The sequence below is a fragment of the Nanorana parkeri genome, unplaced genomic scaffold (assembly GCF_000935625.1).
Source record: "Nanorana parkeri isolate BGI_ZX_2015 unplaced genomic scaffold, ASM93562v1 scaffold1585, whole genome shotgun sequence".
Lineage (NCBI taxonomy): Eukaryota > Metazoa > Chordata > Amphibia > Anura > Dicroglossidae > Nanorana > Nanorana parkeri.
The window spans coordinates 91,958-109,656 of NW_017307853.1; the positions used below are offsets into that span (position 1 = coordinate 91,958).

Genomic DNA, 17,699 nt, shown 5'->3' on the forward strand with positions numbered 1-17,699 from the left:
GCACACTTTAAAAGCTGTCATTAAAACACTAAAGAAAACCTTGATTTGTCTTCAAAAATATCAAATTAATTTTCTTAGTGTTGTGTGACAGTAATTCTCAGCCAAACTTGCACAGCACTAAAAAAACTAAAAAACTGGCCTGGTAATGAAGAGGGTGCAACATGCTGGTACTGAAGTGGTTAAAGTTGTATTACTGAATACAGAGTTGCAAAGTGCAGACTTTAATAATAAGACAAATGCAATAAAAGCAAGACGATGGTGAAATATGTATTCAAAACTAAAGTCAATAGTACAAAGAGGCAACAGAAGAAGTTGCTGGGGCACTATACATTATATAACAAGTCAGCACTCACCTTGACAGCTTGCTCCAGATAGTTTTGTACAACTGCTACCAGGACTAAAGTCTCCCCCCGGATGAAGGAATAGGGCTTGGTGAGCTCGACGAAGAACGGCAAGTATGTTGTATAGTTGGCCGCATACTTGGTCATCCCAAAACCTCCCTTATCGGACAGGCAGAAAGCAGTTCCTTTCCACTGTGTGATGGTGTCTGGGACAATTTCCGATAAAGCAGCGTGACCGTCTTTACTGAAACACAAATGTAAGGGAATCAGTCACTTGTCTGGGTTTACTGGACTATTTCTTACAGTAAAAAATGCCCCATGTAAAGAAACCTTCTGATCTGCAAGAAATCTATTGTGATCCTAACTCCCCGTTTGGGCTTACATCGCTGCCTTTGTTGCTCGAAATCAGCTCGAAATCACAACCAAGGTCAGCCCTGACTGAGCCTTCAGGACACCAGAACTCCACCCATACACAGCCCTCTGTACATGCATCTATGGATTTCTCTCAGCAAAAACAATGCTGCCGACTCGTCAAGACTGGGGAGGAAAAGAGCTAGATGATGAAGAACTAAAGAACTAGGAACGGAAGTGGTCTCTGACTTCCTGCAACTCCAGCTTTTAATGCACACAGATTTTCACTGCACACTGTGAGCTTATCACGGAGGAAGCAGCTTGTGTCCAGGAGAGGATACTGTACAACTCTGCAAGACTGAACCGGAGGAGTTCAGCTTTACAGAAGCAACTGCAGTTGATAAGGGTCAGTTTTTCCCCTTTTTAAAGCCGTGTCCCTGTTGGAGCATTTTTTTTTCCTTTGTGTGTCGTCACTGGAACAGATGTGAGGGGAATACCCAATGAGAAAGAAGAGATCTCTGGCACTCCAACGTCCTAAACGTCGGATCCTTTTATTGGCATCACAGGTCTCACAATGTGTAGCAACATTTCTGGACCAATCCTGGTTCCTTCAGGCAAACAAAGTGACTTCACTTAACCACATGCACACTGGCTCATGGCTTGTCCATGAAGGATTTAGGTACTTACTCAAGAGGAACCATGAACCACATGAAAGTGTCCGAGAAGTTTGTCCGAACAGTCTCAATCGCAGGACCTCCACCACCACCGGCACCGCCAGCAAAACCTTGATTGTTAGCAGATTTGAGGGAAATTGAAGCTTCTGGAACTTAACAGATCAGGGAGAATAAAAATCTTTAGAGACCTTGGTAGGGAGGGAGGGCGGACGAGATAATTATATGGATCCAGTCTGCTGTAAAATGGAAGTGGATTAAAGTGGAACTCCAGGAATGATCTTTTATGGATACTTCCATTGGTCTACCTTGGCTTGATGAAAGTTTATCCATATCTGCAGGGGATGCCGATAATCACTGTAGTAGTTCCTGCTACATACAGCGATAGACCTGATCTTCTGGCTGCAGCTTCCCCACCGAACACAGGGAGTCATTCACACCATTCAGAGAACACCTTTTATTTGTTCAAGGAAAAGAAGGCATTGTTTGATTTGACAAGGTGGAGATCATAACATCTGGTCTTCCTGGCCACTTTGTCCAATCAAGAACTCCTTGTATTCAATAAAAAAAATATATTAACAAGATGTTCTCTAAATGGCAGCTGGAGCCACACCTGGAAGATCACGGCTATCGGTGTATGAAGTGTGAACTACTACAGTAATTTTGGCATCCCCAGCAGCCCTCCAGTATCAGATATGAACCAATGCAAGTTGCCAAAAGGAGACCATTCCTGGTCCCCACTGGGGAGATTTACCCTTCTATTTGTCCTGGTGACCATCACCAACACAGAGTGATGGGAAAGCCTATATAATTGTGTTGTCAGAACGAGAGGCGAGCAGAAATATTCTAATGGTGACACCGGGCCAGGATGAGGTGTGTTTTTATGTGGGGAAGGGGGCACCACGGGATAAGATAAAACTGCTTACCAATATGTATCTGTGTGTTTAGCTGTTTGCTTGGGGTTCATCTTTAAATAAAATGTCACTTGTCTACCCAGCAAAGGTCTGCTTTTTCATAGGACTGAAATCACCACATCGTCAGTGCACTCAGATGTGTAAACATTATTGGGACAGACATTTTTTGTTGTGGGTACAAATTTAGATTGAAGCATCAAAAGCCATTATTTACCTGCCCCATCTGCAGTTAAGCCGTAATTAGGCCGCTGGTTATATCTGTAGTCGCAGACCTTCGGCTTTCTCACTTGGTCTCTGGTTGCAAAAATCAATCCGGCTTCCTAAAATACGTGGAAAAAAAAAAATCCATTAAAAAAAAAAAAGGAAGGGGGAAGGGACAGCTATCAGATTTTTGAGGCTACAGATGGCACATCAGCCGTGAGGCTAAAGAGAGCTCATCATGAACAGTAAGTAGGGTCAATTTACTAACACATGTGCTACTCTTATGCATATATGTGCATTCACTTTTTTTGTGGACAGTTCCATGTTATGGTTTTGAGTCAAGCTTATTAAGTACAGGATGTATTTTCATGATAGCATCAATTTTTGTAGCATATGCATGTAAAAAGTGACTGCAGGGATTAGCTCTTCACAGTCAAAAGCTCCTTCATATCTAGCACATGCTCCTTCATATCTAGAAGTACTGAATATATCTTGAATGGGCAGAACCCAACAGAGAACATTTACTAGGGCCCCCAACATAACCCATTAGCTTTGGGGAAGAATTTGAAGCATTCCTAGATGCCAGATAACGTAATATCTTAGGTGTAAGAGCTGCAGTAGAATAAAAGGATAATCATGTATTTTAAGCCCACATTTCAGGCTTACATTTTGGAGGTTTCTTGGCTTTGAGTGGGGCTTATGAGGATTGATAATCTCAGTGCAACCTGCCCAATCTTACTCCAGTCAAACTATAGAGAAGCAGAGACATTGGGTCCACAGTTGTGTGGTGGCTCCTACACTCTATCAATACCCACCTGCACTTCACTGTCATAAGCTACCATGCTTAAACTTGCATTTACAATGCAGCAGACAAACTAGATCTCAAGATTAATGTGGGATGACCCTGTGGGACAAGACCAATGCATCCCCTCTGGTTGACAGATCACATGACCAATCAATGGCGCTTCCTGCTTGAGACTTCAAAAGAACCTCAGCTTTGAGGGACACTTTGCAAAAGTTTTAATTGTGCCCTACCACCTACATGTTTAAACACCAAAGCATAGTACATCAAAGTGTTGGGGAGGGACTGGACCAAAACCTGCACCACCCTCAAATTCTTTTGCCATGTCATGGGATGGAAGACTACCAAGCTTACAGGTCCTGCTTCAGTTCACCAAGTTGAAGGAAGGAACTGTGTTGGACTTTGGGTTAATGTTAACGAGCAAATACATCTTGCATTCTGCTTGCAATTGAGATTAGATCTTTCAGCGTTCATGGCCAGGTGCATGGCCTGCAGTTGATCTTCTTTCAAGATGCAGCAACCTTTTACGAGCTGCTTTTCTTTTTATGTATGTAGGCGGAGTGAAGCCATTTTAGTGTGAACAAAATTGGACCCAATAGTGGCCGGTCTTTGTGCTAGCGATGGCCCTGTCTCCCCACTAGTCGTTTTCAGATAGAAGCCTATGGCTAGCCTTAATGAGGAAGGGTATTAGGGCATCTCCGTGAACCAAGGTCTTTAACAAATCAGTGAAAAAGGGAAGCAAATGTGCAGACAGTTAAATACAGACAACTGATTTCACCTTAGCAATGCTCATCTGTTAAAAAGTTCATTGTTAATACAGCTGACCAAGTCTTCCAAGTTTCTCAGTGGACATTACCAGGTAGAAGAGAAAAGTTTTGCCTAGAACTTTCTGATCTAGTCGTGGTTACAAGATTCTCTAACACATTACAATGATCATCTTTAGTTTAGCAGTTTTTACAAGTATTCTCACCTTAAGATTCTGGTAGCTGTCACCTTCAGAGTCGCTGCTCACAGGTAAATAGTCAATCCCTTTAAAGAAGATCAGCTTGTTCGGGTCTAGACATTGAGGCTCTGGATCCTCCACATTAAAACCAGCGATATCGTAGCCATAGGACCAGTAGGAAAATAAGCCATGGATCTGTTACACAAACAGAGAGTTAGGATACAGACATGGCACAGTCACCCTCATACGTCTGAGGTTATTGAAAAGGACACGTTCAAGCAAAAAAAAGAAAAAAAAAAGTGAAGCTTCTATTTTAGGATGTTGCAGGAAAGTTGCTAAGCACACACACACACACACACACGTCTGATTGCAAAATATCCCTACTAGAGGTTTCCTATTTCCCCAACTCCCATTACAAAGCTGAATGTCATTCTTCCAAGATGGATTACTCATACGTTTAGAAGAAACTGACCCTTGCGGTGGCATCATGGAGGGGGAGGCACACAAACTAAAGCAGGCGAAAATGTACCAGAATGTAGGTCAGTGAAGACCTAGTTTAAAGGGTCAGGCCACCATTTTTTGTTACTTTAAAAGAGAATGATGAGGTAACCTTTTTCTTCCATAGTTCTCTTTGGGTCACGGGAGGAGATTTAGTACATGTCCTCCCGTGGCCCTAAAGCTCAGTATATAGCAGGCTATTGCCAGTTATATACTGAGAGCGCCGCAGCCAGGACGGATCCTGGCAATACTGTCGAGACCCACCCAGCTGGCTGATTTGACAGCAGGCTCTGCCTATCTAGAGGCAGAGCAGGCTGTGCCCGCCTCCTCCCTGTTCATCCCTCCAGTCAGCGCTGGTGGATCGGAGAGGGGAGGAGGGGGATCCCTGTGGGGAGTGGTGACCAACAGTCACCGCTCTCTGCAGGAAGAGGATCGGGAAGTGACGATGTGTTCGCTCACATCCCAATAGAGGCAACATGTGAGTTTCAAAGTCACACATGAGCTCTAACTATGGGGATGAATGTAAATCACGCACCTCATAGGTTTTTCTGCAACTGTCAGTTTCTTATGATCTCTTAGAGTCTCAGTTGGTGAGACCTCTGCGCCAATTTCCCAGGCCTGCAAGTCTTCTGTGCCTATTATGAAGGTCTCTCCCCATCCAATTGTGTTTTTTATATTATGGATAATCCAATAGGAGCTGCAACACGTGAGGTGGACAGGAACATCTAAAGTGTGTTTGAGGGAACACCCAAAAATTCCAGGTGGACAGAAGAAAGTTGGGAACTATGGCAGGGAGATCTTGTAGTCGCAGTATTCAAGAAACATAAGAACCCAGGAGCTGAGTTACAGGTGAAGCCTATTGGTTCAAACCAATGGTTTCACCTATAAAACTTTTGGATGGACTGACCATTTAACCGCCATACTAAAGCAGCATTTCATATTCTTTATTTAGCCTGTTGCTTGTCTCATTTATGAAGTCAGAACTATTGCATGAATTCAAACCAGCAACCCAAAATTTTGAATAAGGGGCCCTTTACTTTATTTACACTGATAAAACACATGCCTTTAGTGTGGTTGGCTGTCAGAAGCAGCCAATTCTGTGTACCTACTGCAAAGAATAGTCAGCCTTACTTTAGGCACTTGAATATATAAAATTCAGCAAGTTGCAATTGTTTTTTAGTTTCTCTCATTCGTAATTACCACTGGAATGATTTCCCATTTTAAACAGTGGGAAATGTAAAGCACATTTGATATGTATCCCACCTCTGTCAGTCAGTGAATTAAACTAGAAGGTGATTAGACTGTCCATGACTTACACTCTCAGGTGAAAAACGCTCGTAGCGGTTAAGTAACAAGAGGCTGGAGTCAATAACTCTGAGCCCACAAATGGATTCTGGGTCGCCTGAGAGTAGAACTTCAGCAGTGGCTCCCGGCATCCCCTTCTCTTCTGAGAAAGCCATGTCAACCTATGCAGCAAGACAAAAGATAAAGAGCGTGACTAAAATTATTGTTTCTAAAACACAAGTCCAAGTTAGCAGAGGTTTCAACTCTTCTGGTCACTGACCAATAAAAGCGACAGCACATAATTACTTTGTTTTTGAAGCACTTCTCTATGTCCATAGAGACTTTCTCAACAACAACCTCTCCCTTCAAGATGCTGAATACAACCAGGTTGGCATTGGGCGCCATGTCCGCAGACACAGAGAGAGGGATGTAAACAGAGCCATTCATTGCTGTAAGGAGAAAGTGCATTTAATTAATGCAGATACAGGATTAGAGACAGTATGGCGCAAAACAAAATTTCATACCAGTTCTATTACTTTGAAGTCTATTTATCGATAGTATTAATTAAGCTTTCGCACAATGAACACATAAAACTACTTACAGCTGGTCAAATCAGCATCTTGGTGACCGGCGTGAATAATCTTCGATCTTGCCATGACCTAAGAGGAGGCAATAAATTGTATATAATAAAAGAACACTACAAAATTAGAAAGGTTTTTATTAGAAAGGTTTTTAGTTATACACAAAGATTAAATTGAAAAACAATCTAAATTAAATATTATATAACTAAGAAGCTTTCAGTCATTTCAAGCTAATGTACCTTGCTAGACAATAAAGTGCACCTGTAAAAAAAATAAAACGTAAAAAAAATACTGCAAAGCCCGATCAGTCTCATTTGCCTTCATGCCATTTCCATGAACCAGGGGCATTGCTTTTATTGTGAGAGACCTGGGGCGCCTAGAGGAGAATAATTAATTGCCAAATGGTGGGTGAAACCCAAATGCACTAAAAGTGTGTGTGTAGGGGGAGGAGGGGGGGTACCATCTGCAGCAGAAAGGGAGGCTTTGTATGGGTCTCCAAATCCAAATACCAACCCACAGGCCAATTTCGGCCCGTTACCAGTACCATCCAGCTCCATCTGTCAGATGCAGACCGCACAGCTGCTCCAATCAGCTGCGGCAAGCTCCTTTTGGCTAGAACTCTGGCCAAAAGGATGGATTAGTAAGGTCTGCACCAGACCATACTAATCAACCCGTAGATCACCAGGGATTGTGCAGGTAATGGGGGTTGCTTTTTTAATTGTGTGTGTAGCCCAGGTTCACACGCTCCGTGACCTGTCAGTTTAGGAGTTTAGGTGCGATTTAGGGATTTGTGTCAGGAATTTGAATTTTCCTGCAGTAGGAATCCCTAATGTGGCAGCAGCGGTCATCTATTTAAGTTGATAGTCACCCACTGCATGTAAACAGCTGCACACTGCCTGTGATTAGGAATCATCGATCAAAGCGCCCAAGGATAGTGATTGTTTTCCAGCTGCATGGAAGCATATATAATAAAATGTTTCAGCTTAGGCACTGTGCCACAAGACTGTAGCAATATGGTGTTCACTGGCTATTCATTTTGCTATGGTGCCATGTGATTTCTAGCTTGGCCCCTCTGAAATACCCCCGTCCAGGCAGACCTTTGACCATTTGCAACTCTATCCAAGTACATTTTAAAATAACCAACGTTTTCTAAAGAAATCTGTTTCTATACTACGTAAGAAACGTTTTATGAACTTCCATTCCATTTGCAAGTTAAACACTGTTAAAAAATATACACAGTTGCACAAAAGTACAAAAAAGAAGTTTAATAATAATATTAATGATACAACAACAAAATAGACCTCTAATGAATTGCTACTGCTTACAATTATCCGATATCACGAGACAAAAAAGGTTCCGTTTCCCTTTCCCCATCATACTCACTAGATAATAGAATCTGACTGAAGTTGCTTTCTCTCCGACGCCATCCCGGCTCATGGCATACTGCATCTCAAAATTTTTGCTCTGCCCACATTTTAATTCGCCTTGTACGCGCTTTGCCTGAATGAAGCTACCCGTTCGAGAGTAGAAACGGAAAGCCGTGTATTCAGCTGTTGGATAGTCTGTGTCCCTCCAGTCGGCATAATAACACTGATCGGGGTTCTTATAACTGATCTGTAGAAACAGAAAGAAGATCATTTAGAAGCAGCCCGGAATTGTACTGAAAGTGGATATACCGACTTCGCCGCACACACTGCGAGCTTCCCACAATGTGCAGTAGAAGCTGCAGCAAGTCAGATAGAGCCCGTCTACTTTCCCCGACTGGATGTATATCATCTAGGTCTTTCAATCATGAAAGCTCACAATACAAGTGGGCTTTACCAAGAGTGCAAACACAGTCTGCCTAGAACGCTCACTCCTCCAGACTGACACCCACCCATCAAACGCATTTTCAGATTTATATAAACCGGTTACAATTTAAATCCCACTGATTGCATTAGGGCCAAGGGCTCTTGAAAGCAGTACTGAGGCACGGTGCCGTGATGTTTTCAGGAAGCTATGTACAGCACCCTGCCAACCCCTCCCACCAGCCATGATCTGCTGGCATTGCTTAGGGAAACTGAAGAGACCCAGCGATGACATCACTGAGTCTAAAAGAATGTATGTAATGAAAATAGATTGTAATTAAGGATTTCATTAGCATGTTGGGGGGGCAAGATATAGGAAGAATAAACTTCAGCTTTAAGTTTTAGTGCAGGTGACTAAGGAAAGTCATCTCTACCTGCATACCACTTCCTTTGGAGGTTAGTGTGAGCATTTTCATCCCCAGTTTTGCAATTTGAAAACTTCCAGCACCAAACACTACCAGTGGCGGAATCTTTGCACCAACATAACAATCAGTAATTTACGAACCCGGACTGTAAAGTTTGTTGCCACCATATTAGATGTGTCCATCCCATACTCTATTTTCCCATCAGAGTCAGTCTTCACAGTCCCAATCAGATTCTGGTTGAGCTCTATTTCAACGTCTTCGTTTGGAATTGGTTTTTCTTGATCAACTAGTCGTGCCTGGACAAAAAAGACAAATAAGCTGTGAACATTTTAACATATTAGGATTCAACATAAACAAGGGTTACTCCAGCTTATTAAAACACGTGTTGGCACTAACGCAAGAAGGTCAAATAAGTAACTCTTTGAACTGTATTCTTAATTTCAATAGTTTGAGATTTTCAAAACATATAACAATCAAGTAGAACCGGAATATATAAAACATGGAGGTAGCACACAAAGCTGGAGTTGTTGCATTTTTTGAGCATTCTATGGAGGGAGTAAACCGCAGAAGGCATTACGTATAACGATAGCAATCTGATACAGGGTTGTTTAGCATGCTGAATGCTCCTTCCTTAATTCCAGTTTAACCTTGTATGAACGTGGATAGCCAAACAGGAGATAAATACCTCCCTCTCCTAACTGGGAGAAGAGGCAAAGTAGGATGGAGAAAAAAGGTAAGTAGTGTTAGAAGAGGAAAAAGGGATAGAGAGAAAAAAGGCGAGACAATGAAAGGAAGGAGTTGGTCCATTCCTGGTGTAGGGGCAAAGGATGGGATTGTTCTCTTAGATTTCAGAATGGCAGCAGGCACTCATCAAAAGATTGCACCCGCAAGTGTTGCATTCATGGGTTCCAAATTTGTTCAAAGCGAAGAACCATGTCGGCCAGCCTGGCCGAAAGTCCATTGGAGTCTGTGCTGTACTTCCAAGAAGGGAAGTGTAGATGACTTCCATGATTTGGCCACTGTCCTATTCTTATTTCTTTAGGCCTATACAGGTTCTTAAAGAATCCAATGGGCTCAAAAAATAAAAGACAGTACACTATATGGTCAAAGTTTGTGGACAGTTGATCATGACACCACCTATAAAGTCTGTAGCCATCCCTCCACATAATGGATTCCAGTGAAGGGTACTGTCAATGCTACAGAATGCAAAAGACATTTTAGACAAGTGTGCGCTTATGGCAAGAGTTTGCCGAGAGCCCTTTGCTGTTCCAGCAGGACTGTGCCCCTGTGGACAAAGCCAGCTCCATAAAGACATACTGAAAACCTTTGGGATTAATTGGAATGCAGATTGTGAGCCAGATCCTCATCCAACATCAGTTCCTGAATTCACAAATGCTTTTTTGGTTGAATGGGCGCACATTCCAACAGACACCCCAAAATCTTGTAGAAAGAGGCCACATCAAAAATCCTGTACAAACAAAGTAATTTGATAGCAAATTTTACCAAATTGGAGGTTTCCAGCCAGCGCTACATCATCAAGTGTCAGGACTGATGTACTAGAACCCTCCACGAGTGATGTAGAATTTACTCACCACAATAGGATATGGAATACCCCGTTTGTAGTGCTGATTCATGGCACTGTAGTCAAAGTTAAGCCTTGCTGGTTGGGTGGTGACCCACACATAACGGGAATTTGAAACTTGGATTCCTATGGAAGATGCAAGATTTTATTTTTTTTAGATTTCAGACCCTGTATGGGAAAATGAAACACTAGTGGCACACACACGGAAATTATAATTAGTACATACAGTATATGATAGTTACCTGTTCCATCCTCAGTAATTATAGACTCTAGTCGCACGGACATTCCCGTCAACCCCATGGAACGTCCAGACATGTCTATGGCACCATTGTAAACCCCTTCACGACTGAGCTGTTGATGGACAAAGAATAAAAACTATACATCTCCCCCAGTCCATATATCTACATGCAACAAGTGCCAGCTTGGACACACACACACCATCCTGTCAAACCCATAGGATTTCTACGATACAGATGCATCATGAGGCGCATATTAAAATGAGCCAGCTTGAAGGTCAGAAGCCCATTATGCATAAGGTTTACTCACCTCTCCTGTCATATTGGAGCAGACCTCTCCTTTCTCTCCGAGGCAGTTCTGGCGTCTGCCATACAAACCGGACTGTTTACAATATAGCGTTGTGACTTTGCCAGCCACTGGTTCACCATAGGTGTACCTGAGGTGAAGAAAAACAGCAGTCAAGTCAGATAGCTACCAGTTCCTTACCGCAAATCATAAAGAGTATAGGTATCCATGGGTTTTTGGTCCAGTAGTGAACATGGCATGCAGAGTGCCACTTATGCAAAAGAATGTTAACGACCCCTTTGATGCTCAACGTTGTTGTATTTATCTGGCTATGGTTCCATCCTACTAGAGCCTCAGTTAGTAGCAGAGGACACACACACACACACACACACACACACACACACTTTATTCTAGCAGAGCCCCTTATGGACATCATGAATGGATTTCATTTCCCCCCAAATGCTACAGATATTGAATTCTGCAGAGAACATCCTCTTAGTTGTCAATGAAACAGGATTACCATTGGGGGAAAAAAGACATGAAGACCAATAGGGAGTTATAGCAATCAAAATCTGCCAGAGGTTCTAACCATTCCGCATGCCATCCATTCTGAAACAAAATCACACACATCAGTCCTGACTTGGACTGAAGCACAGCCAGTATGGCCACTCCTTTACCACCTTTGCACCCGCAAATACTGTAGATTACTTACGTTGCAGAGATTGAGAACTTCAGAACACCTTGCAATGCAGAGATCGTGTCTGGGACATCCACGGCCACACTGAACCTGGGCAGCACTGAAAGTCACATGCACAAAATTAAGCGCAATTAACTATTTTTTCTACCAAACGCAGAGAAGGCAATCTATAGTCAAACACTATTTAATTTTGGAAAGAACAGGGAACTGGTGTGTACCCGGTAATTTTTCTCCTCCCAGTCTGTGCCATGTTAGAAGGATTTCCCTTGCCAAGGAGAAGGCTTTTTTTTTTAAAAAGGCAATAGGCAGTAGGGGGGCGAAGCATGTCAGTAGAAGGATGTGGGTGGATTGCCTCGGTCACTGCTGACAGAATAAGGTTTTTGTACGCATAGGATCAGCGGTACACAGATTCACTACCTTTATATGTAGACCGTGTGGGGCAGGGGTGTCCAAACTCCGGTCCTCCAGCTGTGTTGGAACTACAAATCCCATGAGGCATTGCAGGATTCTCACAGCTACAGACATGACTACCGGAGAGAGATGCATCATGGGATTTGTAGTTTCGCCGCAGCTGGAGGGCCGGAGTTTGGACATTCCTGGTCACTGTGGGCAAATGGTGGAACCCAGAGGATGGGGAAACCGTGGTTGGTGGGAGGACACAGGACATCACAGCGGTTACAAGGAAATGTGTCAGGTTTAGATCATACTTGGGTATGTCGAAACCAAACAAAAATTGTTCTGTATTGCAGCACACCAATCATTCTATGTGGTGGCTGCATACGTTTTTGTTTTTTTTGTTTACTTCGTTTTCACCTGTTGATGTTGCCAGTAACACTTCCTGTCCTTGGGCAACACTCAAATTACTGAACATTATCTGTAGAGGCAGCACTACCACCCCCAAGATGCTCTCTTCCATTTTGGACTGCAGCACTCTTCTCCATAACATAGGGAGGAAGTGTCCTGTAGTTCAGAGAGAACGGTACAGGGCTGACAACACTGCTTCAGAGTAGCAGAGGTGGTTAGAAGGTCATTGGATTTGTTGCAGGACCAACAGGTTCTTTTTGCATTGAAATATAAAAGGTTTCGTTACATCTGTTTCGTTACATCTGTTAACAGACAAATGAGTCAACTACACTTGCTGCCCAGAGCAATAACCTGTATTCTCTGAAAGCGGAGGCCCTGTAAAATCAATAGATGCTAGTTGCAATTTTTTATGTCGCACGGTATTTGAGCAAATGTTTATCAAACAAGTATTTTTAGGATACATTACACTAAAATGAAATTTGAAAGTTGAAAAGGACCATTACTAGCTATACCATGACCTGGATAAAAGGAGAGCCTTCACAGACATGCTTTAAAATCACTGATGTAGTGATTTGCGGGGGCTTGGCGTGGCCACGCAAAACAGTCTCCGAACCACCCCAATCGGCCCCACAGCACAAAGGGGTGGGGAATGCCCCTGCTGCATATAATTAGACATGGAGGGAGGTATGCAAGTGACATTCTGGCACAATCTTGGGCGAACCTGGTGTTATGAATTGTAGAATAGTTACCATATTCTTCCACTGTGAAATATTGTGACATTGAATAACTGGATTCTCTCTCAGCTATGACGTTGTAGGAACCAACAGGTGCATCGTTGATCAGCGGGAACTCCATTGACAACACCCCACGCTTCGTTTCTTGGTTTCGCCATTGCTTGATCCTGGTCCTTGAAGGATCCTAAAAGCAGAAGGAAGAGGTTATCAAGAATAGCCAAAAAAAAAAAAAAACACTTTTCTGTGCAGTTATCAGTGCTGCATTAACTCTAGACCAGGGTTTCTCAACCTTTTTTCAGTCAGGGCACCCTTTAAAAGTATGCAAAATCTCAAGGCACCCCAGAATAAATGTGATTTTAGACCCCATGCAAAAAAATAAAGTAGGGTTGCCCCGTCAAATCAGGAGCCCTCTGTCTCCCACTTTACATCAGTCCTACCATCACAAAGTGTCAAGGCACCTCTGAGGAAGCCAGAAGACACACAAGGGTTGAGAAAGGCTGCTCTAAAACTATCCAGAATATAAAAACTACCCAAATACACACACAGCCCTGGAACATGCACCTTCGAACACAAACCAGCAATTGCATCTCCTATATGTCTTTCCTGACAAGTTACCTTTAAAGTGACATTAAACCCTCAGATTTTTTAACATAAACCAATACTGTAATGTGTGCCTTACGGTAATCCATGGTCGTCTCCCTTCTCTTTGCTGCTCTTCCTTTTAAATCCTTCTCTCTTCTTATGCTAGGGGAGAACTTCCCTTTGCAGCTGAGTGCCTCTTCCTGTAGTGCTGGCTCAGGTTGCAAACCTACACACAGACACCATGTATCCATTCCAGAGACAAGGCAGTCTGCTGCAAAACAGAAGTTCTGCCCAGCATGAGAACAGATACAGATTTAAAAGGAAAGAGCAGCAAAGAGAAGGGAAACGACCATTGATTACAGTATTGTTTTATGTTAAAAAATCTGAGGGTTTAATGTCACTTTAAGATAAAAAATATTTAATCCAACAACCTCATTCAATTTATAGAAAAAAAAAAAAAAAAAAAAAAAAAAAAAAAAAAAAAAAACACAAGCAAAGAAGGTGCAGGCATTGTTAAAAATGTAGTTTTATTGAGGGAAAACAAGACCATGGGCTCATTTGACGTGTCAATGGTGCCACATGAAAGATGAACCCTGGAACCTCTTCCTGGCAGTCTGACTCAAGGAGGCTTGAGGAAGGGGCCGAACCTAGAAAAATCTCACAAGAAGCGTGTTACCCGAGGTCATCCAGGTTGCGATGGATGCTGCATATGTTTTCTGAATCAGATCCAGTGAGTAGACACAGGAGGAGGTTCTGGTGCTCATCTTTCATGCCACACCGTGGACATGTCACATGAGCCCATGGTCTTTACCTTGCTGTAGGTGGGAAAAATGCCCCCTCCACCCCCAATTCATAAAACTACATTTTTACATGCAGCCAAATGCCTGCACAATTTTCTGCTTGTGTTTTCCCTGCACCAGTTCAGATCCCCCCTCCCCTTGATCTTAGGAGGAGCTCCAGGACCAGTGTGTTACCCATTGAACTTATACATGGACTTCATGGATTGAAGGGCAAAAATCAGGTCTTGCATAGTATGGTGTGCTGCTTTTATGTTATTTGTTATTTATTGAATTCAGAGTTCTAGTATTTAAAGTCAACCTGACCTGCCCTAAAATATTTCTGAAGGCAACAGTGGTAATGTGCAGGTGTCCTGTAGCAGCTGAAGTGGTGTCTCGGTTTAACTATAAACTAATTAGTGTCCCTTTTGAGGTCCTTCAACCCTGGATTGTACATGGGGCCTCAGTTTATGCCCAAGTAAAGATTGAAGTGCATGTATAGCCATAATATTGTAGCCCCTACCATCTTTAGTGGAGTGGCTACTAGAAATGTAGTGTTGCCAGAGCTGTAGTCGGCCTGGATGAATAATAGTTGGCATCTGGTTAATTCCAGGTGTTCTTACATTGATAGTACCTGCCAGAGAGTGTGATCCTGTTGCAGTTTGGGACAGCTAATTGAGAGCATTACGAGTTTGTGTCTCACCAGCCGATAACTGGTGATTTCATGGCCAGTGGTGCATGCAGGGGGAAGTGCATATATACTCATGCTGGGGAATTGCCATATGATCAGTTCTGTCTTTGGTTGGAGTCTTAATCCAGCCTGGCACCGGGCTTAGGTCTGGTGGAATGCTTCACTAGGCCTCAAGCCTGGAGGAGGCCTCATACTGATTGAGAAGCTGCTTGGAGGTGCCTAGGACTGAATGAACCTCAGGAGCAACTTCGGTGCCTCGCCTACCGAAGATCTCGTTGCCTATCCCTCTTCAGCTCTTTGCTGAAATACCCAGTGTCACCAGGTTTTCCTATTGATCCGGCACTGTGGAATACTGAAAGGGAACTGGCGGGTCTGGAGTCTGTCTTTTTCTCATGATGTCCTAGGTCCTAAACCTCTCTTCCTGAAGTTCTACAATAAAAAGTTCCTTCAGCACCATATCTAAAATCTGGATCTCAGCTTTATCGGTCGCCACAGAGGGCTGTAAATGCTATTGGGGCAGCCAGGTTGCTAATACCCCAGACGGGCTATGGAAGTACCCGGTTATTCAGCGGCTCCTACGGGGGTGTGCTCTACAATATTAAGACTATACGGTATATGTGGAGAGTGTTACAACCTCTGAGTCTGTTGACTATATTTACTCTCCATTTGCCCTCTTGACCCGAGACAGAAAATAGGAAAGCCAACATTTTATAGTCATCACCAGAGCAAGAGGAGGGTAAATCCTCAAATGGAGGCACCTGTTCTAGTGACAAAATGTTCCCTTCATGTTGTAAAGATTTCCTCCCAATTCCAGTTACCTCTCCTGGACAGGAATGTAAAACTATACATACACTGTAATCCTTGCTTCCTCTAGCAGATTCCTGTGCCCCGGCTAAAGGTTTGCAAAATCCTACCATTTTCTTTAGAATGCAGCCAGTCCCCTGCCAGCACAGAGAACATTGCAGCGAGGACCCTTGCACCCTATGTGGAAGCAGAAGTCTCCATGCAGAGCATCAACACTCTCTGCCGAGTCACACTTCTAGCTCTGCAGTCAGCAAAGCTAATTCTTCCTGCTGATGGGAGAACTCTGGCTCGGACTCAGCAGGAGGTATCCTGCACCTCACACAGAGCAGAGGTCCCCATCTGTAACATGCTGGCAAGGGACAAGATTTTATACTGAGGCAAATTTTGAAATAACCACAAAAGTGTTTATTTAACAAGGTCAGTAGTTTCTCCTGGTCTCCACGCTGTAAGCTGATGCATCTGGAAAAGATTTAAAGGGCTTAGTTTCTTACCATTAGGTAAACTGTGGGGAACTGAAAAAGAAAAGAAAAATATGTTTGAGGTATAGCAAGATAACAAGTTATTTTAAAAGTTTAAACATTTTTTTGGGGTTATAGCAATATTAACATAGTGGCGATTTAATTTGAGTAAATTAGCTTTAGGAGGTTGGACCTCAGAAAAAAAAAAAATATATATAAGTGCAGGGCTGGCAACGGCCCCACTAACATCGGCGTCCTTTGGTGGAGGACGGTCCCACCAGCTGCCCTGGACTCTTCCACACCATTGGATCCTTCTTCACCACCTATTACCTTAAAACTAAATTCCTTGACTTTTTAGGCCCATTCTGGTGTGCATTTTCTACCTCCTCCACTCTGGGTACACATGCCCATAGTCCGTTCGATGCTCATGCCGAGCACTTGTTGACCTCACACTGCAGGGACTACCTCCCTCTCCTCCTGAAGCACCCCCTGGCGCGAAACACGTTGAGCTCACAAGCAATGCTCCTCTAGCATTGCAAGCCAATGATCACCCATATAGGTATTGTTCTTTGCATCCGAGGTTTATTAAATTAACCAATATTAGGTTTTTTTTGTTGCTATGATGTTGTACCATATATGTTCAGGTCCATGACCATCTAGTTAAACCTCGCTTTATGTTATTTAGGGGGTGATAGGAGGTTGTTCCTCTGGGGTGCAAGTCTCTTTTTATACCCTTTATGCATATGCAATGCTTTTTACAAATTACTTTAATAAATTTATACTTTTGAGACTGAAGTTTATTGGACTTGTTCTTTCTGGAGCCAAAAAACACCCATCTTTCTCTGATAGATATATCTATATCTCCACTTGTGGCACTTGTTTGCAGTGGAAAATATACAAAAAGTACTCATTTCAGTAGTAACTCCCTAGCCACACCCTTCAATCAAAATATATAACCACCTTAGTCAGAGCTGCATTAACCATTAATTAGAATAAGCACATACTTAGGGCACCAAGGGAAGGGACACAACAGGAGTTTTTCTCCCGAGAGATCATGCCCTTAAAGGATAAGTGTACTTTAAGATGAATTGCTCTTCTCCCTTTGTGCCCCATTTGCTAAATCATTCATATAATTATGGGGAAACTGAAGATTAATACATTTTCAAACCTTATTTCACTTTCAGTGCTTATTGAGTTTTGCCGTTTTCAGTAAGGCAAAGGGTCAAGGGGGGGGGGGGGGGCCATTGTTGT

General features: G+C 42.9%; 1 protein-coding gene across 1 annotated transcript in view; it reads right to left on the reverse strand.

Moving 5' to 3' along the window:
- Positions 1-17,699, reverse strand: part of LOC108798918 (alpha-2-macroglobulin-like) — a 72,722-nt gene that overhangs the window by 32,845 nt on the left and 22,178 nt on the right. The window contains exons 3-17 of the mRNA XM_018570723.1: positions 16,482-16,502; positions 13,153-13,321; positions 11,615-11,699; positions 10,927-11,053; positions 10,623-10,731; positions 10,391-10,506; positions 8,939-9,094; positions 7,970-8,200; positions 6,607-6,664; positions 6,312-6,454; positions 6,038-6,187; positions 4,251-4,418; positions 2,492-2,597; positions 1,380-1,518; positions 354-585 (exon numbers count right to left, since the gene is read on the reverse strand). Coding sequence (XP_018426225.1) covers positions 354-585; positions 1,380-1,518; positions 2,492-2,597; positions 4,251-4,418; positions 6,038-6,187; positions 6,312-6,454; positions 6,607-6,664; positions 7,970-8,200; positions 8,939-9,094; positions 10,391-10,506; positions 10,623-10,731; positions 10,927-11,053; positions 11,615-11,699; positions 13,153-13,321; positions 16,482-16,502 — 2,010 coding nt within the window. The remainder of the gene's footprint in view (positions 1-353; positions 586-1,379; positions 1,519-2,491; positions 2,598-4,250; positions 4,419-6,037; positions 6,188-6,311; positions 6,455-6,606; positions 6,665-7,969; positions 8,201-8,938; positions 9,095-10,390; positions 10,507-10,622; positions 10,732-10,926; positions 11,054-11,614; positions 11,700-13,152; positions 13,322-16,481; positions 16,503-17,699) is intronic.